We start from the raw sequence: 24,847 nt of genomic DNA, 5'->3' as shown, positions 1-24,847 counted from the left end.
CTCTTTGTTCTGTGTGATGAAGTCACAACACCTATCACCGAAGTGAGTTTACAAACATAAATGCTGACAGTCTTTTTAAAAATTTACTGTACATTCACAAACTCTGCAACAACTTGACACGGACTGTATAGGACTGCTTCCTTTCCAATTCTTCAACTTAATGTACCGAATTGATTTCTACCAGTATGATGTGAATTTGTCCAGCATTGTAATAGTACTTTATGCTTTGAAATGTGCAAAATTTATCTCACGAAAATTATATCAGTGAGCTAATAACTGTAGTTTTTCAGGACTTTTTTCACTTTTTTTGCTGGTAAAAAACTTAATTTACTACAGAGAGCTTCAAAATGTGCATCCATAAGTAGTAGAACAACAGAATATTTTAACAATTCAAAAGTGAACTTACAGCATGGCAAGGTGCAATTGTGTGTACATAGCTATTTGTGAACTTGATAGAAATGAGTCAATCGGAATATGACACTATACGAAAATGTCTGCTAAAACTTTAAAACTCTTGAATTATCACATTCTGACTGTAGCTCCCTTAACCACCATTTTCTCTATTTCGCACAATGTGCTTATGATTTCAGGGTCATGTATTACTTATTGGCATCAAAATAAGATGCAAGAATGACCACTGAAAGTAAATGCCTCTTTAACCCTTTCACCATCATGGTTTAGCCCAAATCCTTCGTTATCAATGGTGAATCCGGATCTGTTTACCGGGAATTGGGGGTGAACGGTTGAGCAGCTAATTCAACAGTCACTTGATCTTTGCTTTCATTGGCAGCAATACCAAATACATATTTACACCACAAAATTCACTTGCATCATGTGCACACAGATGTGATAACCATATAGAATTCTGAATTGTTCAAAAACAGTTGTACAGATATTGTAATCTTTTCAACCAATTTTCTGTGACAGGGTCTTAAAGTGCTCCTAAGCAAAGCTGGAGGCAAACATATACCTTTAAATATTTCTGTTCCTAACAATGGTAGGACTATATTTTGATTTTCCATCTTCCTGTAAGCACCAAGTGTGTTCTTTAGGCATATTTTAAAATTCTTGATATTTACAAATTTCTTATAAATGCTCTAAAGAGACATTTTTTAATTCTGTGAGACATTCAAAAATCCCTCAAATCTTCTCTGAGATACTCTGACATAAATTAACCTACTGCTTAACATTTTTCTAAAGACACAGGGGGGACCCACATGTAGGAGATCCAATTGGTACATGAGGTCTTCAATTATTTGTATTAGGCATACCGGTATGAATCAAAATAAATACACTGATTGATTTTCGAGCACGTTGACCCCTAATATTTCATAAAGCATCAATTTTTGTTTTTCAAAAATGTGTCCCTAAAGCATCTATTATATATCTTCAACATATGCATATTTTCATGTATTGTGGTTAAAGAAGACACATTACTACTTCAAACATACTCAATGACGTTAAAGATACTTCTATAGTTGTCTCTGCATGACACATACAGGTAACATGATTGAGGGTGTGCAGTTTTGCTTCAGTAATGATTCGTATCTGCATGTTTCAAGATTATATATGCACATCAAGGAAATAAAAAATGTTCACAATTTGCATACCTGAAGAGAGAACAAGGTTGGTTAAGGACAATGAGCACAATCTACGGTTATTTTCATTAGTTCATGTGAAAACTCCACTTTTTACTTTCAGGTAAAATTCATGTGGTGAAACATGAATATTCATGATTTTACAAAAATGAATATTCATGATGCAATTAGCATAATATGGGTAAATATGCAATTCACGAATACTGAAATTACATTTTTATGACTGAATATCCTTTGACCTGAAATGTGAATGTGTAAAATTAATACGAAGATACCTGAGGCTTAAAGCCTACCTTGTCAGGTTGTCCGACCAGTATTTCAGCACTTTCGAGATCCTCCTGTGTCACTCCCTAAAGTGAATGGTAAAATCAAAGGTATTGGCATGCAAAGAGATACACTTGCTAAAAAGAAACAATGGTTCAGGTAATTTGATATGGTCATGAAGAGCTCACATTTTTGTTAGGATTTATCAAACATGGCAACTAGAGGGACAGCAGTTGTCAGTATTGATCATTTTTCAATACTTTTACATTGTGAAAGAGAAGAGTTTTTTGTCCTACTTCCTGAATCATTTTGATATGCCCGGCGTCTAGTTTTCAACTGAGTTTTATCAAACATAATATGTCCAATATTGATAGGTAATTCAAAGAATTATTTGAAATCTAAGATTAAACAATTTGCATGTTTTTGAACTGTGTCCTATATTCATGTGGTAGCATATGCATGAAACTTTATGAGTGTAAACAAACAGATGTGATACTTTGTACATACTTATTAACCAAAAATATTTCAAATATCAGGCAGTTCATCAAATTTCAGGAAGGAGAATCACAGTATTAAATAAGTGCATGTGATAATGAGACTTAAAAACAATCAAAATTAACAATTGCTGTCCCCTATTGCCAAATAAATTTGTTAACCCTTTAAGCACTGTAATTCCCCCCCTCCCCCTAAATATCAAGGCAACATCTTATCAATTTTTGTGAATTTTTCTGTAATTTTTTCCATCATTTTTGGGCTGCACTTTTTGACGAAAATTTTGGGAAAAATTTGAATAAAATTGTCTAGATCTGGAAGAAATTGTTGGCGTTGTATAGTATAAATGCAACAAAAATCGACTTTGGCACTCAAAGGGTTAAAATGAAATTCTTGCCAAAACTCAGATGATAGAATATCTTGTTTTTCTTAAGAAAAACTTACAGTAAAATGAAATGTCAAACCTCATGACCATTTTCAACTAGTTATGTGGCGAGAGCTGATCATCTCAGGAAGGGTGTTGACAAGATGTCTATATTTACGAATAATTGATACAAGATTTGCATAATCAATGCACATTTCTATCAACAAAGGCACTGAATCCAGCTTGTTTGTATGGTTTCCTGGAAATCAACAGCAATTTGATTGTTGAGTTTCTGAAATTTACAATTTGCTTGTTAGATTCCATTTGTCCAGTAAGTAAACATTTAATGAAAACAAAATTAAATAATGCAAAATAATAATTACCTAGCCTCAAGCACTTAGTTTATGTTTACAATGGAAGCAATGATATTACTAGAACATGTATGTTAGAAAGTTATAATAACATCATATTAAATTTATTTTACCATACTGACTGAAGTATATTGTTCAATATTAAAATGAAGCTTCACTATATTTGTCAAGTTTGAAACCATCGATAGCGTGCATGGAGAAATACAAAACCACTGTTTTCACAGTGCCCTGATTTACTGGACTTTGGCTCGGAGAGAACTGTGCACTGTTTATTTTTCTGCAAGTACAAGTATCTATCCATCTACGTTTGCTCTACACTGTACGAATACTGAGAGTAAGTGTGTAAACTATGATGCTGAAATGTGTAATTGGGAGATACTGGAGGATTGTGGCTTATAATTAAAGGCAAAATGAAACAAAAAAGGCATTAAAATAGCCAAAAGAAGGCAGTTTTCCACCCATTCTCCACACATTTCCTGTATACATGTCTGGCTATGTTTGCCGCATGATTGACATGCAAGCAAAAAGAAATTTCCACATTTCCGATTTGATGGCTTTTTTTCGATCAGACTAATATACAATAAAATTTGTGGAGGAATGGATTGCAGTAAGAATCAATAGATGCAGAGTGCAGACTGACATGACCGCTTTGTGAAAAGTAAAATTAGAAGTGATTAGATTTGGTATGGTTGATGATGACAATCATCTTTCTTATGGAAGAGAAAGAGACAGACAGGCTGGTTAAGAATATGAAGCTGAAAATAAAGAAAGTTGCCATGCAAAAAGATTAGATGTGGAAAGGCTTTTTATTAACTGATAACCTGATAGACAGGAGTGCACCATGCTGTGTGCGTTAAGCATGGTTCCTTTGTAACATCTCACCTGTGTAGATCTTCGGGAGGCACGTTCTCGTCTAGCCCTAGAACGGCGCTGTGTTTCGGACTCTGTGTCCTCTGTGGTAGGGGTCATGTATTGTGGCCTGTTTGAAGTGCAAGTTATAGTATTTGGTGTTAGTTTTTCACGGGGGGATTTAAACTTGGCTGATTTTGGATGATGCAGCTGGATTGTGAAAGTCAGTCGAGTCTGATATCTGAATTTTCATTGGGATTTATTGATCATTACAGCTTACATCACGAACACGGAAGTAAAAATATGCCTAGAAAATTTGGGTTTGTACGGTTGGCAAAATCCTTCTTCAGTGAAAGCATACATACATTTCATTTAACAACTAAGGTTTTTATTTACAATACAAGCGGTAAAAACTTTGGCTTGTATAGCTCTTTTCATATGGTGATGTCATGTCGGGCAAAACAGGAACAATCTTGAATGAGTTCTTTGCAACTCATCTAACCCACTAAGCAGTACACTTCCTAATTTTTCTGAGCACTTGCTTATTCTGACTCATGGCGTTTTCACTTCCTAAATTAATGGGTTATTCACGCATCGATTATCCACACTGTTAAGAACACATTAACCACACTCTGTGCACAAAATAATAACCAAACAAAACTAAGTGACATGATCACTCCACACATCACATGCTAGTAATGAATAAAAAAGAAATTCGCTGCAAGTTCACACACTAGTCATTTAAAAAAAACGCAAATTTCAGAACATAACATCCACAAACACAACTTAAAATTCACTGCATCCCCCAGTCAAAAGGAAATGTTTGGAGAGTTCCTATCTGTGTTTCAGTAATGCTCACTTGCCTTCTGTACCTGCCGTATCAGTGCAAATGAATTATCGTGGATGACATCATCAAACCTTGCTTAGTCTAAACGTGCAAATAGGACTGACAAAACTGGCCTCTATGTGACATCTGCATTCTGAAATCACTGCTACAGCTGCGATGAGAATCTACCCTGCCGTCGTGAGCCTAACTTATCACGGGAAACAAACCGCTTCCAACGGCTTCTTCTTTTCTCGGAAACATCTAAATCAACAGAGGCTACACGATGGGCAAAAATTTTTGTGTCACCCATACTCATTCAAATCATGTACCTTCTCGCAGTAATAGACTTCACGTCAGAGTTTCCCTTTTCTCTGTCTGTTAATCTTGATCTATCCCTCTCCGTTAGTCTCTCTTTATCCTTTTCTTTTTCTGTCACTTTTTTACTCTCCTTTTCTCTCTCCGAGTCCGCCCACCGTCGCCTGGTATAGCTGTTTGAAAAGATCCATTTAGAAACCCTAGGCATAGGTTAGTGGAACACAGCTGAGCAAACACTGCGCATGCTCAAGACATCGAGGTTGGGGGAATCTGGGGTAACTATCATATGTCACCTGGACAAGATTAATTTTGCAACAAGACAATATTTCAAACAGCCTTGGCCATTTCATAAACTTCAAACTCCTGAAGTATCTCTGGAATTCAGTAATGCCAAACATCAGCTGATACATTTTTTTTTCGTTTCTCAACATAGAAATTTTCAAATTCAATGTGTGATACACAACAATTTATCATTGGAAGTTTTCCATTTGAAGACACTTATAGTATTCAGTTTTGTGACAAAACTGTGAGAAATAAACTTTCACAAAATTTCACTCCAATTTTTTGCGAATTATAAAGCAGGCTGAATTAGAAATGTAGTGTTGTATCGAAGCATGACAAGTTGCTATGACAATAAGTTGTACTTCATTTCAGAAGGGTACATTGAATTAAAATGGGCAATTTCATGGAATTAGTATTTATCTAACTTCAATGGTGGTTTTTCATTTGGAATTAATATCTCTGAAGACTTTTGCTTTGTCTGCGATTCGAAAAACGTGATTCTTTTCGTGATCCACAACTCAATTAAAGAGACTAAGAAAAGCAAGAGAAGAAACCATTGCCCTTTGCAAATGGATCTACGGATCTACAGCCTTGGCGCTTGCATTCTCACTATCCTACATATGGTACAAGGCTGGATTTAACATCATGCAGCAGTTTGCAGTGACAGACTTACATTCTAGCTTTTTATTCTACCTGAGCACCTAGAAGCAGCATGCAAATGCAAGAAGTAACAAACCACATGACTTGACGGAAACAGCTTTAAACTTGGAACAATAACCACTTGCACTCCTCGCCCAAATAGAATCTCCCACCAGAAGGTACGGAGATCCCTCCCCAGTGGACTAATAGAATCCCCCACCAAAATGTAAAGAGGTCCCCCCCCACGATGGACTAATAATACAATCTCCCACAAAAAGGTACAGAGGTACCTTGATCCCCCATGGACTAATAAAACTTCGAACAAAAAGGTACAGAGATCTCTCAGCCTTGCCATTTAAAAATAAGGAAGTTGAGAACTTGTGAAAACACAAGGTTATTTGGGCTTTTTCTGAAACTGCAAATGCTTGGCAATTTTTGTATTGTTGTGAAAACAATTTGAGAAATTACAAACAAAAGTTTTTTAATTGTTTAGTCTTGATTATAGTACAGGCAGCACTTTGGTATATTAAAAACTTGTACATATATCTGCCAATAATAATATGATCTTTATAGTGAATTCTATTATTTATGTAGAGTTTTGTACATTGTCATTACGCATGTTTGGAGAAGGTCACCCTTCATATCATGAAAGTTGGGCCGACTTGTTTCGATCATAAAAGTGGGAGATATGCTCTTGGTATGAGACTGCAAAGAGCTCAAGTGAGGTGCTAATTTTCAGCACCTGCTGAGGGACTCTTAATTCTGACGACAGAAGTTCGTTCAGACATCACTGACAATTTTGACACACATACACACATTGTACTCACAGCCTATGGCTTTGCTTTTTGTAGAGCTTTGCTACAGCAGCTGGAATATGACAGCCATCTCAACTATTTACTGCTATACATACACATTTATCATGCAAACGCAAGCTTGCTCTTAATACGTTCCTTTCATAAGTAAGATCAAATTCTCCCCATTGCGCTTTCATCACGACACCTCCTGCCCATTTTCAATGATCTTTCAGTTGAAACATGGGAGCTAAACACATTCTAGGAATGTGTTGTGATGGGAAGATTTGACTTAGTTATAAAAGGTTTGTTTGACCCCTTCACCACCATGGTTTGGCCCAAACCCATTGTTATCAATGGTAATTATGGACCTGTTGACAGGGAATTGGGGTGAATAGGTTACAGAGCTTCAAGCAACAGGAGAGTCCCAGCTACTTCGGGCAATTTCATGCATTCAAACATAAATAGCATAACATGAAGACACAATTATGGAAACTGCACATTTGCCAAAGCTTTCACAACTCTTTAGATGCAAGTTTACATAGGATCAACAGAAGTAATAGCCTTTTTGTAGTTCCTAAAATACTTATTCTTACTTTTCCCTACCCCAAATAATTGTCTCCGGCACAAAATAAAGAGATTCCCGGGCAATTTTGCAAAAGGATAAACTTGAGCACAAAGAATGCATTTTCCACAGAAAAAGACAAATTTACCTAGTAACAAATTATATTAGTTTTCACATTTTCATGGATAAAAGAGTAAATATTTTCTATACATGAAAATTTATAATTTTTCTTCAGAAATTTACTGGGCTAAATGTTTTGTTATATACAAAATGACCATCAATATTGTCAACAACATTATTTAAGAAATTTTGACTTAGTATATCTGTATGTATTTGGTGTATAGGTGTTTGTTTTTTAGAACTTACTGGTATTTGGCAAGTAAAATAAATTGTAAGCTTATTGAAAACATACATGTTGCAAAATTTATCAGAACAATGTTACTGGTTCAAATGGAGCATGCGGTCAGTGGTTCAAACAATTGGTTATCTTATTAAAACCTGCTAAAAATTTTGCAAATATTTTTTAGTTCATCAGTTCGCGATGAACACCACCTTGTAATTCGTCTTTCGTAATGCTATGGTCCAGATGGTTCATGAATCAACAGGAACACTGGGTACCCCGACTCTAAAACAGGGGAGTACACCTTTCGAGAATTGGGGAAGTCATGTATTTATGAAGGGGTCGGAAATTTTGTGTGTACACCGAACTGTGGCTCTGCTTGGAGGAAAGAAAACTGAGATTGATGTCCTGTAATAGAAGACACTGTGGAGGGTAGAAATATTGGTGACCTACCTAGAGTCAGCATCCGATGACCGACTCAGTCTATCCTCCGGCTGTTGATAACGGAAATAAAGAAGCCATTAACCACAGGGGGGTACGAATAAAACAACGGTGAGTGGAGCAGCAACACTATTGGCGCTAGCATCACTGCGAAAGGTCGGTCGTCATCATTGCAGAAGGTCAAGAGGTTGAAGGTTAGAGGTCATGAGAGATGAAGAAGAGGACAGGGTTGTCTGATTGATATCATAAATGGGCTAGAGGAGAGATGACATTAACATGCTTTGTAGTGAAGAGAAGGTGAGGTTATTATGAATGGAGTTTTACTACACAAGACCGCTATTATTCTGTCACCACTGATCCCGGCGCTCTTCTTGCTCCTCACCTTTTTTCTCTCTTCTGTGCTGGGCATTTGCGGGCTCGATGCGGAACGCGGGAGTTTTTCTTCGTTTCTCTTTGTCTCGGGCACAGCACTGGAGCTACCTGTCTTACGCAGGCCTTGCCTCCATGCTGGCTGCTCGTCTTTTTTCTCTGAATCTTGCTTTTGTAACGGCTTGGGAGTGAAACTTGGCGCCTTGAATATTAAAGATTAATGGTTTCTGGTTAAGGTACTTACAAAAACAACAAGAAGCAAATTAGTTCTGCAATTAAGATCTGTAATTTAAAAAAAAAATATAATAATAATTTTTAATGGAACAAGACAGACAATATCACAGCCACCATTAGGTGCTTGGAAGATGACAAATTAAATTTGAGATATGAGTGCAGAAGCCAAGACTAGCACACGCACGATGTTCAGAAAGTTAAACCTTAAAGCACGCTGGATGATCTGTGCTACAAATGACTGGTGGTTTGTAGTGTTCCAACAATGCTGTGTTATGTGTCATGGAACGTCCAACACGGTCATGACACTGTTGGATCACCTGGTGGCGCCGTCTTGCCACCACCAAGATCATTCCGGCCCGGATGTGTGTCGCGCGAGCAAAGTGCGATGGGTGACATGAAAAGGCGTGGTGAGCTCTATCTTGTTGTGATACTGCATAATGAAATATCTGTAGTCTTCTGTGTCACTTGAAGAGCCATCTTGAAGAAATGTCACGTTTCAAGTAGCAAAAACATGTCGCAACGTTGTTGCCTTGGCTTCACTGATCGCAGACAGTTGAAATGCAACTTTGCTGGCGTACCATATCGGTTGAAACTATTTCCTGTCGGAGGGAAATGGTTAAGATGGACAAAATCACTCACCTCTTTTTTGGATGGGGTAGTCGGTGTAGGAGGTGGCTTGTTTGCTTTTGTTTCTACTTTGGGTTTTTCATCTTCCGAGCTTTCATCCTCGCTACTAGAACTCTCAGACTCGTCATATTTCTTAACCTGAAATAGGTTTATGTGGATGGTGTGAGGGTGTTAACCAACAAGCTGTCAACAAGGCAAGACAAGTAGGGTGACAAGAGGTCTGGCAAGTGGGTTGATAGAAGGGCACACAGCAGGAGTAGGGATCTAGCCACTAGTTGATGTCTGGGAGGGCACAGCAGTAAAATGGCCAATTTTTTTGCCAGGTTATTGGCAAATAAATAATAGAAAGCAGTGTTGCCAAACATTTCAAAAGTTTTGCTGTTACCTCCAGAGTAAGCAGGTGGAATGGAAGCAAATGGGCTGCGGCAGGGTGGGCAAGGATAGATTTTTCCCTATTCATACAATGGAACAATCCATTGTTCTGTATTTCAAGTACATGGCTTGTTCCATTCCATGGACATGGGGTTGCGAGATACTGCGAATTTTTCCACTTCTCTTTCGAAACCCCTTTTCCTCCTTGTAATGGAATGGCCTGGTACAGTGAGTGCCAGGTCTGTCCCATTGTAGGAGCAGAAACGGGGGAGCATTGGCTGACTTCTAGATGCTGCAGAAAAGTGCATTTTACAAGTGCTGAACCTTATTCTTACGCATAGGATGATAATATTAAAAGAGTGTAAAAAAAAAAGAAAAGTAAAAAAAAATCAAGAGGGAGACAGCGTAGTGCAAGTTCCACCAATGCCTGTAGAAGAAATAATTAAACAATACAACAGAAATAAAATGCAGCGGAAACCATATATGTGCATTAAAGGAACATAATAATAAAATTTGTTAGTTGAGAAATACTGCACATAGTAAGCCAGTGGATAACACCACAAACATGCAAGCGGAAAATGATGCAGTTAAACATGCAGTAAAGAGTACAACATCCAGTTGAAGGCTGGCCATCCCTGTAACCCATGGAATGGACCAGAAATTTTTACAGATGGAAGATACCATTTATAGCAGTAGGGGATGGTGTAGCCGGTGTGCTGCCAGCAACAGCTTTGTTTTGGAGAGAAGTGTCAGTGTTAGAGTTTTGGCACAGTGGTAGCTGTGTCAACGTTCATAGGTCAATTTGGACACCCAGTCTTGCAAAGTTGACATAATATTAGCTAACGACACCACTAGCCCAAAAGATGCCATTCATAGTATAACTGTGACTTCTTTTGATGTGACTGAAAACTGCAAAAAAATATGTAGATTTTTATCATATTTTGTCTTTTGTTTTAAATCCATGCCAGCATATGATTGGTCTTTATTGGACAAGCACCTGGCACAGGTAATATGCAAAATTCCCTGAGGCCTGTCAGACCAAAATTATATTTCTTGCACGGATAGCTGAAATTTCACCATAATGGACTTGTGAAGATTTCTGTTTTTGTCGAAAAATTTTAACTTTTCCATATTTCCCAGAACCTATCAACATAATCACAAACCTTTATTATTTTTTCGGGTTCTTTCACTTTGTCCTTAGAAACACAATGTTCCAAAAAAAACAAAACAAAATGGAAAATAGAAAAGAAAACAGGAAAATGTAAAAACGAGAACAATGTATCAAAAAGCACAGCACAACAGGGTTGTCTGTTACAATATAGATCATCAGGACACACATAGTAGAAGAATGAAAAAGAGAAAGATGTCGAGATATCGAAATACTGATGATGATATGGAAATGAAGGATGATATTGGTTGGAAATGATGCACATCAAAAAAAAAAAACTATAGTCTATAAAAATATGATTATTCTTATTTCTTATAAATATTAAAAGCCAGCATGAATATAATCTGAGAAATTGTACACGCACGGCACACTACTCTGCAAAAGAGAGAGAAAGAATCAGAAAGAACACCACCTTTCATAGTCTGATAAAAATTTTGCAAAACACCAAAAAATAAATTCGCTTTTAGAATATTTTATGAATAAACATCCGGGGAATTCCAAGAAGAAAAATTTGGATTTACATGGGTTTAAATTTGAAACTTTTTCATTTTTGAAATTTTTTTTTGGAGACTATTTATTATATAATTTTTGTACAAGTAGTCCACAACCTGTGCCTCTTTGAATCCAGTACATGAAGAATTTATTACAAGGTTTGGGGGGGGAAAAAATTTGCAAGTTTTGATTTCAGACTAAAAAGGTGTCCCAAGAAGAAAGGAAAAGCGCTGAAAAAAGTGAGAGAACGAAGGACAAAGAGAGAGAAGTATGCAAAGAAGTAAAGTTGAGAAGACCAACATGCTGTTGCTGTATTATACGTTCACATGCCTCCATGACCAGTAGTTGGTGAAATATTATACTTTTACAGCCACCTTGAAATCCAGTTGAGGTCAAAGGTCATCAGGTGAGTTCAACACATTGAACTCCACGTCAGGTCAAAGGTCATCAAGTGACATCACCACTTGACCCCCTTTAAGGTTAAAAGTCATTAGATATCATAATTCTTTCTGAAGGAGTCATTGTCAAAGACAGGAATCACTAGATTTACCTATTTTGGAAAGGGTGCTTTATTGTTGTAATAATACTGAATTGGTCTGTGACACATTATGTATGAACGATTAAAGTTTAATAGAGCAATGTGTGGAATTCAAGTCCTGTTAAACCTACGCTACAACTGAGTTTCAATGTGGCTGTCTTGACTTGCAATTCGGAGTATGAGAAAAGAGAATGCCCACGCCCTTTTACACGAAAAAAAAAAACACCCTGTACAAACAAGTTGAGCATGGGATGCGTACTATGTTGTTAACCGCCTCCTTGGTTTCATCCTACGGGGCAGAACATACAGAACAATATTTCACTACTGTTAGTTGCAAGACTCCATCAAACGACAATAAATATTGGGGGGAGAGAGGGGAAACATGGCTTGTGGGGGCCAAAAATTAGTCCTTAGTACTCAAATATTAAGTCTGTGACCAAACTCACCAATTGAAAAAGTCATTGTTTAGTTTAAAAGTCAAAAAACTGGGGGATTGATGATCGGGAACAGCTCTCACGAGTCATTAATTGAACACAAAACTTGGTGGACAAAGAAAGAAACAAACAGTGTGACATATGTAAGTGGGAAGCTCAAAAAATGTATCACAACAGCCTGGTTATCAGTAAAATTGGTGATGTTTAAAATCAAAATTAGCTGGTTTTTAGATAAAAAATAGCCTGTTTCTTGTTCTGTTTGCCTTTTTTTTTTTATTATGTTTTAAATTTTTGATTTTTTTCTCAGAAATTAGTAGAACTGTGCATAATCTACATTAGTGAAATGGTTAATGTGAATACAAGAAACATCAAATCACCTTGCCATGTATTTTCTCCTCCAGTTGCTTGCGTTCTACCGACATATCCTGGTGCATTAGAAGGTCCTTCTTGGAAACACTAATACGACTTACAGAGGATCTAGAGGTCCAATAAAAAAAAAAAACGAAAAAAAGGAAAATAAAAATAGCGATGAGATATATACTAAGCAACTGAAAGAAGCGAGACCGGAATGCCATCGTAGCCAGCAGGCAGGCGCATTCATGCAAGAATCTAAGAGCTTCCATGCATCAGCCGAGACTTCTTGGCTTTTATCACATTTTACCGAGTCTGCATTTCCAGGGAGTGCGCATTTCTTACCAGCAAGGAAAACGAGACCGCAACGCTTTACCGCAGGTAGAAGGATAGTGACTTTACATTACAAAAAAAAACAGCAGACAAGATAAAAGTGGACAGAAAGTTACAAGGTTGATGGGTTTTGAAAAAAAAAATATATAAGAAAGGAAACACGCCAAGTTGTAGACATACATTACAAGGGATTAACCAAAGACATGACTGTGACAGACAAGACGTGACAGATGAGGACCTGTTAACACTACGCCAAACAAGAGGGTACAACCCCCACCTATGGGGGCATGTCAGCATGGAGTCATACTTACATACTGATAAAAAGGGTGAGTTGTGGTGGGAAAAATGATGAAACACGGATAAAATGTTATAATTAATAACTATTTATTACTATTATTATTTGGTATTAATTTTTTTTTTTTGACATTTATGACATAAACTACAAACACAAAACTAAATTAATAACACTATGAAATGTTAGGAACTCAAAAGATTTGAAATCAGGTGGGAAATCTGAATTGAAGTAAAAATGATGTTCGATGTTATGTGCCGAGAGTTAATAGAGATATTGTTTTAGAATTTATGTGATGGTATTTTGACAAATTTTAAAGATACTAGTAAGTGACACGTTAGGAGCACTGAAATTCGCTTTTTTATACCTTCTTTTGAGGGGTGGCGGTACTTTGGCTTGTATTCTTGGCGCTGCAGGCTTGTCGTCTTTTTTAATCTGCAAGGCAGAGGGAGACATTTCAGAGAGGGTTCGGAGTCACACCCTGGTGTGGGCCATGGTGCAACGCTGACCATATCTGGGAAGTGTGTGACCTTTTTGTGACCCTTAACCCCTGGGATAACTGCTATGGTAGAGGGCTTTTGACCTTTCCTTGGTGATGATGTTTTTATATTTTGGAGAGATCGGGTCTGTCAAAATACTTTTGATTGTTGATAAACTACATATACACTATGAAGCCATGTTCTGTCAGAAATACAAACTCCAGTCGTATTTTTCTATCTAACAGAAAAAGAATCTTAGCGATGTGCTTCAAAAAAAAGGAAATACAAACATCTGTACAACACAGCAGTAACCCCATGCTCAACTTCAAATAAAATAAGTTTAAATCAGATAAAATAATAAAATCGTTATTAAAATACAACATGAAATCAAATAAGCTGCAAGACAAGCAGGACATGATGAGAACTGCAGCACAAATCAACTTGGCAACCCTGAAACAAAGAATGAAATAAATTCACACTGGGCAAAGTTAATAGAAGTAAAAACACAAGAAAAAATAATATATAGGAAAAAAAATGTAATTTTTTCAAGAGAAGTAAAAAAAAATTCAAACCGCGTTATTTTGAAAATTTGCAAATTAATCCAATGAACACACACAACTCCTTGGAGAATAGAAGTAAAAAACACACAAATATAAAAAAGCTACAGGAATCTGTGTATGACTGATTTGTATCAAAGATTGCTGTGGCCACTTCTGATTGGGTGTTGCCATAGCATTCACTGTATTTAAATTTATGCAAAAGAGATGGTCTGATTTCTGACACAAATTCAAGCTCTGTGGGTCTTGAAGGGTATCTGTTGACCATCTCTGAAACACAGGAACACATTCATAAAATTAAAGAGAGGCGCTTTCTTTTTACAAGCTCTCTAACACCACAAATCTGAATAATTGAAAATCATTTCATGACCCCGATTCAACATTCTGGTATATTTTTTCCTGATGTAATCTTAGAGTTCGTGACATGTCAACACATGTCCCTTCTCATCTAAATACACATAACATACTCTCAATTCCGCAGACCTCCATGATCAAAATGTTTCAGTGGATTATCCACTTCTATTCTTGTTCATTGTCGCAGTACATTATGTATTTGCACATATACACAAAATTCAAACATATGGTGTTTTACTGGTATTGAACCAACAAAGAAAATATGGTGGAAATTGTACTGGACAAAATAGAAACTTATTTGCATATTCACACACTGAAATATACATAAATGGCAGAACTAATGCCATTATGTGATGACATTTTTCAAGATCTTTTGGACAATTTCTTGTAAAATATTTCTCTATTTCCACTTATTTAATGATGAAATACAATGTTTTTCACTGATTGGCCACTTTGATAGCTTACATTATACACTTGTTTCACTCAATTCAAGGAGTGTGCGAATATCAAACCCTTGCCGGGGTCAGTGCAAATAACTTGCAGGGTGAAATATCCACTACTGTCATCACAGTCTTGGCCTCTCTACAGCTATCCTATCCCACTCCATGAAGGCATGTCAAAAACGTCAGCCGACACTTCTGAAGTCACCCAACAGCAATCACTCTCACTCTCACTCTCAAAATCTGAAAACATTTTTCTTTTATTCACCCGCCACATTCAGGATATACCCTCTTCATGTTTGTTTGCAGACCAAGTCTTGTTGAATTGCTGCAAATCACCGCGAGCATTGACACAGCTGTTCGGCTAAGCTGTCAGGGCAAGTGTATTACGTAGATAGGCATTTGAGAAAACAGCTTGGCTTTCTGAGCAGCTGATATCTCAGCACTGATGACGTACAAAGATCAAATGTTTTTTTCCCCTTCCTTCCAGCTGTCCCCACCTGCCCACTGGTTTCTGTCAGACTCCCTAGATACCACTCACATAGCAATCCTGTTTAAGGTAGTATGCGCCTCGAAAGTGAAAGACTTAAACTTTTGCTGAAACTTTCCGCAATGAAAATTTCAACCATTCTCTTACCAAATCAACAATAAAAATCAGGGGTTAACATGCAAAGTTTGGAAATAGAAAAAGGAATTACTCAACATTTTGCGATATTTGAACTTCAAAATGGTCGCCATCCCTGTTTTAACTCTAAGGGGTTAAATTAAATTTTGGATTTTCGAAAAAATAAGATGGTAAAAGTTTTCTTTTCTCTGAGAGCTTTAAAATGAGTCCCTACAAGTGCTAGATCAGAAAAGAATTGTAGAAATTTGAGAGTTGGAATATCTGTCCCTGAGGCGCATTCTACCTTAATTTACATCAACCATTCGCTCAGAATAAATTTTGTAACTTCAACTGATTACCATAACTTTCTTCTTACAAATAAATATACACACACAACAACAAATACAAAAGTTGAAGGATAAACAAAATGTCCTATGCCTTCATTTCATTGTGAAAACATATAAATGAACACTATGTTATGCAATAATGTATGAATTCCTCATGAAGTACGGACGATCTTATAGCAATTCAGAAGAGCCCCAATTGACATAAATGTACCACACTACCAATTTTGAAATGCATTTCTTGCGTAATCTAATGGCTTTTTATTGAACTCACTGAAAAATTTAGAGCAAATTAACACAACAGGCTACAGTTGGATCTAATGATGTCATTTTCTCAGAAATCTGATGAAGTGCGCCAGTTACCAACTTTTGATACATTTAAGACGAACATAAAAACTTTTCTGTTAATAGCAGAGCATACTGAACAACTCTGACTCTGTAAAGCGCCATTGGACACGACTGCGTTTTTGGAGTTTGGTGCTATAGAAATCCATTTGATTGTTTAATTGATTGATTGAAGGTTTCTGCAAACTATTTCTCTCCCGACTCCTTAACATGCACTCGTGGATTTTATTAACATAAATATCTGAAGTAACCAAATTAATTGAGACATCTGACAGATACTAATGCCAACTTTAAAATTACAGAAATTTTTCGGGCCTTTTCTACATCTCTGAACACAGATGTCATTCATAATAAAGAAAACTTAAAGTGTATTTCATTGTGTAAACATAACAGTCTACTTGTCACATTGCTTGTCAATACTTTTTACTGAAGACGCATATTAATTTGCGCGATAGTTTAATTTTCAAAATTTCATGAGTTCAGAATAGCCGTGTAATATTATTTCACTAATTTAAATGATCACTTCCAGCACACATATCCTTATACCATTGTGTAATAATATCATCTTAACCCTTTGAGTGCTGTATTTTTTCCCACCAAAAATTTTAGTGCAACATTTTACCAATTTTATGAACTTTTCTATAATTTGTTTGATAATTTTGGACAAATGAGTACAACATTTCATTGACCACAGTTTTTTATCAAAATTTTGGCAAAAATCTGACAAAAATTGACTTGGGTATATTTTTATAAGGTGACAAAAAGTGACTTTGGTGCTCAAAAGGTTAAACTAAAATGATCAATAGATCACAATATGAAAAATGAATTTTATCATACTATGATGGCTTTTTGACATTGACACTGTTATTCACTTTTTTTGCAGATATATGCAGAAGACAACTGGCCAGTTGCATTGTTCAAACTATCAAATCATTCTAAAGTTATAAAACGACACATCTTAACCCTTTGAGTGCTGTAATTGTTCCCACCAAAATTTTATTGCAACATTTTTACCAACTTTTCTGAATTTTTCTGTAATTTTTGGATAATTTTTGACCAAATGGACATCACATTTCATTGGCTACGGTTTGGTATCAAAATTTTGACAAAAATCTGAAAAAATTGACTAGAGTATATTTTCTAAAGGAGACAAAAATTGACTTTGGCACTCATATCAACAGTATATCCCTTTTCCTGCCAAATCCATATTTCACCACCACGTCAAGATGGTTAAAATTAATGAAACACAACGTATTCCATATGATATATTTTATGATAATACTGTACATTTGAAGGCTGTTGAAAACATAATACTGTAAAGTTGATTTTTTTTGGACAAAAGATGCTATAACATACCAAGCCAAGTGGGTGAAAATACGTCATGTTTTGGCTCAATACCGCTTTTTACTGACTTGGCTGATGGGGAAGTGATACAGTTATTACTGTCTGGCAGGAAAAGGGTTAACACAGCAGTATTTGCTTGTCTGGTTATGAGATTCTCATAACATCAGATGATGTCTTTACCAACATTTCCGTATTATCTCCATTTCTCTGCAAGTTCAACTACATGTTCCATTGGGAAAATATGGATATACCAAGTTAATGTGACATCTGGGGCTGACAAGTGTGCATAATAATTGTCAAAAAAAACTTTCAAAAACATTTTTCATACAAACATACAGTCAGAACGCATTTGTCAGTACTGATAGACATATGCACACCTACAAACACAACAGCACACACAAGAACACACACACATAGACACACACACACTCACACACGTACAGGCATATAAGCTAAAACACGTACCTATTCCATCTTGCCAACACATGCCGTCTTATCACAAATTTTTCTGTAATATTTTCAATGCAATGTAGTGTTGACATCAAAGTCTGTGCCTTTGACAGCACACAACCAACATTTCTAACATGATTCTAAACCCAACAGTCCCCTCTTTAAATCCTCCCCCACCCTCCTCATCATTGACAGGGTCAGGATTGATACAGGATAAAATATCAATGGGGCCTTTCATTTAATCTATGAGCAACTCAGTCTGAGCACATCACAGCATTGGTATATCCACTGAACACCTTACACCACTCTAGGAATTCACGGCAACTATAAAACCAACGTGAATTGAAATTCCCTACAACAGCCACCTCTCTAACTTTCCATAAATGTGACAGGGAAATAATTGAAGAAGTGATGAAACACGTAACAGCTCTTGCAAACGTTCCAGACATACTACCCATGACAAAGGTTTGGCGCTAGGACTTACTGATGCCTGTTTCTTCTTCAATTCTTCTAGCCACTTGAGAGTGTCTTCATCTGCCACATCAAAACATGTAGCGCCCTGTAATGAGAAAAAAAAATTTTTTTACTAACATTGCTGCTAAAAGCTTGACAACTAACATTAGGGTTTGACAATGTTTTGCCGCAGATAGGGAATGTATGTAACTTGACTGAGTTGGTTTGAAACTTCCTTATTTTTACACTGTACAGGGTTCTCAACAAGGGGATTTTTTAAGGATTGGACCAAACTTTGCACGGAGACCCCTGATTTTTTATACTTGATTGGGGGAGAGAATGGTTGAAAGTTTCACTGAGGAAAGTTGGAGCAAAAGTTTAAGTCTTTCACTTTCAAGGCGCATACTACCTTGACAAGAACGTGAATTTGCTCAGGATAATCAAAATAAAGCTGAATCCCATCCCTTCCAAATCCAGCAGATTTGTTTGTCATATGCATGTTTAACCCTTTGAGTGCTGTTGCTAGCAGAATTTTTGTGCAACATTTTACCAATTTTTATGAATTTTTCTGTAATATTTTGACAATTTTGGACCAAATGGACACTACATTTCATCTGCTTCAGTTTTTTACCAAAATTTTGGCCAAAATCTGAACGTGGATTTGCTGACTTGAGCGAAAGTACCCAAGTCAGGGAATTTTGGCAAAATTCCCTGACTTGGGTACATTTTATGAAGGCAACCAAAATTAACTTTGGCGATACTCAAAAGATACACAAAAGTACTTACTAATTTGTTTCTGGCTTCCATGTCTGCCATACTTTCTACAAGTAACTCTGCAGCTTCCTTCTGTCCCCAGTGAGCTGCAGCATGAAGTGGAGTCCAGCCATCAAAATCTTGGTCATTTATATTTACACCTGCTTGTATTAGTAAACTGCAAGGTAAGGAGAATTTAGAAATCATCAGTGAGAACATCACGAGGTGAGCCTCAAAGTGGAAGTCTCCACACGAAACGCATCCACGTTTTCTTTATTTGTTGATAGCTTAGTGCTTGATATATGGTGGTTCCACATCATGGATGCTACTTATACCTTTCATCACAATGGTTTGGCCCAAACCAATTGATATCAATTGTTATTGTGGACCTGTTTACATGGCACTAGGGGTGAGCAACAACTACACGACCTACACACTTAGATGCCCACATCGGTCTTTGCCAAATTTTTGGGCACATAGACGAACAGTTTGGGACCTACAGTAAAATAAAAGCTGTCTTCTCACATAGACTACCTGCCTATAACAAAAAGGCACACTTATTTAAAATCAAATTATGAATCTGAGTGGTATCCGCTGCCATGTGTACTATTATAACACAACCACAATCATCCAATAACTTTATCATACCACCAGTAAAGGTAGACCCAATATGTGAAGTTGCCTCTACTTCCTTCAAAACACTACACATACATGCAACACAATAAGATAGTATTGCCATCACAATGTATAGGAAGTTACTTAAGGTTGACTTTCATAGATCATAGATGTCACGACGGTTACCATCAAACATTTCCCAACCATTAGTAGGGCGAAGGACCAGGAATAGGATTAGGGCAAGCATCTTGGAAATACATGTCCAAGGGGATAACTGTCCCAGACAGCCATGAGCTGATTGCAGTTCCTTGTACATTATGAAGTGATTTAGCCCTGGATATTTACCGACCAGACACAGTTGTGCTTGGATTAAACATAGGGTTAGGATAGCTTCCACTTGGGTATATAGGCATAGGGTTAGGATAGCTTCCACTTGGGTATATCATTCAGGGGGTGAACCTCCAAGAAGGTCAGTAGCTAATCCAAATCCCTCATACGGTATGAGGATGGTTACCCCCTGAACATTCATCATCCCGACACAGTTGGGCTAATATTATCGATAGGGTGAGGATAAGTGTCCAGTGGGTAGCTATCCAGGGGGTGACTCTCCAAGAACGTCAGCAGCTAATCGCCCCCCTGTACAGTATGGGGATGGTTACCCCTGGATATTTACCATATGGACACAATTGGGCTAAGGTTTAAGCTAGGGTGAGGATAAGTGTCAAGTCGGTAGATGTCCAGAGGGTGACTCTCCAAGAACATCCGTAGCAAATCCCCTCCCCTGTACAGTATGAGGATGGTTACCCCTGGACATTTACCATCTCAACACAGTGGGGCTAGTGTTATGGATAGGATTAGGATAAGTGTCCAGTAGGTAAATATTCAGTGGGGTGACTCTCTGAGAACATCAGTAGCTAATCCAAATCCCTCGTCCCTCATGAGGATGGTTACCCCTGGACACTCACCATCCAGACAAGGGGTTAGGGTAAATGTCCGTCAAAATTTCCAGGGGGTGACTCTCCAAGAATCCTCTGAGCATGTGTACTTACTTTATAACTTTGACATAACCCTTTGCTGCGGCTACGTGAAGTGCTGATGCTCCTGATTTTGAATGTTTCTTTTCTTTGATTACTTTACTATTCAACCACTGATTGGCATCGGATAACATTTTATTTTCTTCTTCAGTACGTGCTTGTTCAACATCGTAACCTGTCGGCAGAGGAACAAGAACTGACATTGGTCAACTGTCTGCATCACTATTGACGAGATAGAGTTAATTGGGCCAATCACAGCCTCTGTAACTTTTTGATTTGTTGTGTTCTCAGTGTTGTCATTGTTGTCTGAACCAAAATTCTTCCCACTAGTGTCCCTCTATAAACTTATGTATTTTTTCACTATTTCTGTTTTGAATATCAACAGCAAGTTCTTGTTGTCCTCCCCAAAGCATGTTGAAATACCAACTATTTAGCTGTGTCGCGTTTATACATGTTACCATGCAACTGTTATTGTTTACATTTGAATTCTAGTCCAATCATAATGTACTTGTAAACAATAACAATGCAGTCTACGCGTGTACAGGCTGAGTTGACAAGCTGAACACTGTATCTGTATTTCAACATACATGGGAGTAGAACTGTACTTGACATTGACTTTTTACGATACTTTTCTCTGCTGCTCCTTGTGACGACTCATTTATAATGTGGAGTACATGTACAAGAAGACTTCACAATCACGTTTCTGTGAAATTGAAAATTTGATTTCCAAGGTTTCATATCAAATGCAGGACTAGACTGTAAATGGAACTTTACAGTGTACAATGATCTGTAGCACTGGATACACTGAGGCAACTTGAGGGAGAATGTACCTTGGGGACAGATAACCAGACTCTCAAACTTCTACAATAATTTCTTCATCTACCACTTGTCTCGTCAGGGCTCACTTCGAAGGTCACAGAGGATATGAATATTTCATCCGATTAAGTTTGTGTAAATCAGACATTTAATTTTTACCCAAACATAGCCATGCATGTTGAATTTCAAGTGTCAGTACACATTGGGTAAGATTTACCAATGTTTGAAATTCAAAATGGCCGCCATCCCTGGGTTAACTCCATCATGGAGAAAAATAAAATTTTCGATTTTCGAAAAAAATAAGATGGTGAAAAGTTTTCTCATTCTAGGAGCTTTAAAAAGAATCCCCACAAGTGGTAGATCAGAAGAGAATTGTAAAAGTTTGGGAGTCAGAATATCTGTCTTCAGGGTGCATTGTGCCTTAATCCTTTGAGCGCGAAAGTCTATTTTTGTCCCCTTTATAAAATAAAATCCCAGCCAATTTTCCCCTGATTTTTGCCAACATTTTGAGAAAAAACTGTAACACATGAAAGAAAATGTCCACTTGGTCAAACATTATCAAAAAATTACAGAAAAATTCACAAAAATTGGTAAAATGTTGCACTAAAACTTTGGCGGGAAAAAATTACATCGCTCAAAGGGTTAATGTCATCATCAGCTTGTAATCAGCACACATCATGATCTAAGGTGAAAACATACATACAAGTGTCAATGACTACAGAAATCCCAAGACATTGATACACCAACTCCTTCAGTGTGTTGCTATCAACGTTACTTGACAAAATCCTCACAGCTGTTGAAGAGGCGTACAGTTACACATCCAACACTTTTCAACACATGAGACATTCTGGTATCGTGTTTACCTTTTTTATCTATTTCTTCCTCTAACTTTTCTTGAACGTCTTCTTCTTCTGCTAGGTCTACCGGTAGTTCGCCATCGTTATTTACCGCAAGAATATTGGCACCACTTTCGATTAAAAATCTGCATGACACAAAAGAAGATAGTTTTTGTACACAGTGAAAGTAATGTATTACCTGTACATACCAAGTTTAGTTTTCAAACTTGCTGGCAACGGGTAAGCCTGGTGACAGCCATGTGCCAACTGGATGTTAGGCAAAATCAATGTTATCTTGGCCCAGCCTAGTATAGATCTATGTTTCTCATCTTGAACTTTCAAACTTTAACAGTTCTTTTCTGATCTACCACTTGTTGGCACTCATTTCAAAGGTTTCGAAGTAGGCAAAATTTTACCATCTTAGTTTTTCAAAATTCAAATATTTTATTTTTTCGCCATTGAGTTAGCACAGGGATGGCGGCCATTTTGAATTTCAAATTTCGGTAAATGTTGTAATTTGTTTCTCTAGTATCAAACTTGGCATAATTGACCCCTGATTTTTATTCTTTATATGGTAAGAGTGTGGTTGAAAGTTTAAAGGTAGGGGAATCGATCCCGGGGATCGAGTTTGTTCTAGTCTGTAAGAGGATTATGAAGGTGTTATAGCCTTTTGTTTTCCATTGAAATTGTAATCTAGTGAGTAAATTTTCTGGCAAGATATAAATGAACTATGCCTTTATGTCTTTCACATTTGTGGTGCATACTATCTTAATTTGATTTTCTAACGCCAACGATTATGCACGTAGCTTTTTTTCTTGCTGTATAATGCTTCCCCTCACCTTATTCATTAGCTCATTTCTACTACGAATCTAGCAAGTTCATTTATATTGGACTGGTCTGTCACACCGGTGTAACAACAAATTTACAAGTCTGGGCAAACATTTGGCAATTGTTAATCCTTTGAGCGCCAAAGTCTATTTTGTCCCCTTTATAACATAAACCTACGTCAATTTTTCTCAGATTTTTGCCAAAATTTTGAGAAAAAATTTTAGCCAATGAAATGTGATGTCCGTTTGGTCCAAAATTATTCAAAAATTACACAAAATTCATAAAAATTGGTAACATTTTGCACGAAAATCTTGGCAGGAGAAAATTACAGCACTCAGGTTAATTGCAGTCTTTCTACCACTGGATCATCCTGATCCTGCCAACATCCTATACACATGTCTATCATAACTATTGCCTGGAAAAATTTTGTTTCTGTTTTCAACATTATTATCAATGGTGTCTTGTACTCTTTTACTTAGTGATGTTGAAAGAAGGCTGCATGTGTTCGTACTTCTCAAATCAAAAATTTCATAATAAACTTGTAACAGTCCATATTCTGTCTCTTTCACAATTATTTTCTTGTGGAAATCCTTTTTTCCTGATCAGGATGTGCTATAATTTTTCAAATACACCTGATATGACTTTTCATGTATTTTATTGGTATTACAACAATTTCAAATGGTATTTACAACATCTCAGCAAAGTTGAAATATATCTCAGAAGCTCGGTACACAAAAATGTAAACTGAATATTCTATGACGATTTATTTTACACCATCACAAACAAGGGGCTTGATTGGTCATTCATGAAGGTGGAATAACCAATCAGATATGACCGTGGAGGTCACACAATGTCAAGAACATTACCCCTTCCTTTACAGACTTTGCCTTTACATAATGGGGAGTACAGAACTCTGGTAATGAAAACTGTTAAATAAATTTCCATCATTTGTGTTTGAAGTTTGGCTTGTAAACTGCACTATTCAGTATTCTCAATACATGTTAGCTCAGGAGATTTTACCTCAAGTAGATAATTGTTTAATCTTTTAGTGCTATATTTTTCCCACCAAAATTTTAGTGCAACATTTTACCAATGTTTATGAACATTTCTGTATTTTTTTGATAATTTTGGACCAAATGGACAGAACATTTCATTGGCCACAGTTTTTAATCAAAATTTTGACTAAAATCTGACAAAATTGACTGAGGTATATTTTTTAAGGGCAACAAAAAGTGACTTTGGCGCTCA

General features: G+C 36.8%; 1 protein-coding gene across 12 annotated transcripts in view; it reads right to left on the bottom strand.

The window, feature by feature from the left end:
• Positions 1 to 24,847, bottom strand: part of LOC139116755 (protein phosphatase 1 regulatory subunit 12A-like) — a 132,535-nt gene that overhangs the window by 59,849 nt on the left and 47,839 nt on the right. For 2 of the 12 annotated variants that reach the window (XM_070679408.1, XM_070679400.1), the window contains exons 3-16: positions 22,799 to 22,917; positions 21,135 to 21,294; positions 19,504 to 19,648; positions 18,749 to 18,823; positions 13,715 to 13,782; positions 12,749 to 12,848; positions 12,197 to 12,226; positions 10,903 to 10,935; positions 9,380 to 9,505; positions 8,520 to 8,708; positions 8,150 to 8,190; positions 5,094 to 5,252; positions 3,972 to 4,068; positions 1,892 to 1,948 (exon numbers count right to left, since the gene is read on the bottom strand). In XM_070679408.1, coding sequence (XP_070535509.1) covers positions 1,892 to 1,948; positions 3,972 to 4,068; positions 5,094 to 5,252; positions 8,150 to 8,190; positions 8,520 to 8,708; positions 9,380 to 9,505; positions 10,903 to 10,935; positions 12,197 to 12,226; positions 12,749 to 12,848; positions 13,715 to 13,782; positions 18,749 to 18,823; positions 19,504 to 19,648; positions 21,135 to 21,294; positions 22,799 to 22,917 — 1,399 coding nt within the window. The remainder of the gene's footprint in view (positions 1 to 1,891; positions 1,949 to 3,971; positions 4,069 to 5,093; positions 5,253 to 8,149; positions 8,191 to 8,519; positions 8,709 to 9,379; positions 9,506 to 10,902; positions 10,936 to 12,196; positions 12,227 to 12,748; positions 12,849 to 13,714; positions 13,783 to 18,748; positions 18,824 to 19,503; positions 19,649 to 21,134; positions 21,295 to 22,798; positions 22,918 to 24,847) is intronic. The other 10 variants (XM_070679443.1, XM_070679435.1, XM_070679469.1 and 7 more) reach the window with 8 other exon arrangements.

Source organism: Ptychodera flava, chromosome 2 (assembly GCF_041260155.1).
Source record: "Ptychodera flava strain L36383 chromosome 2, AS_Pfla_20210202, whole genome shotgun sequence".
Classification (NCBI taxonomy): Eukaryota; Metazoa; Hemichordata; class Enteropneusta; family Ptychoderidae; genus Ptychodera; species Ptychodera flava.
The sequence above is the reverse complement of the archived record's forward strand: the minus strand, read 5'-3'. Positions and strand labels throughout refer to the sequence as shown.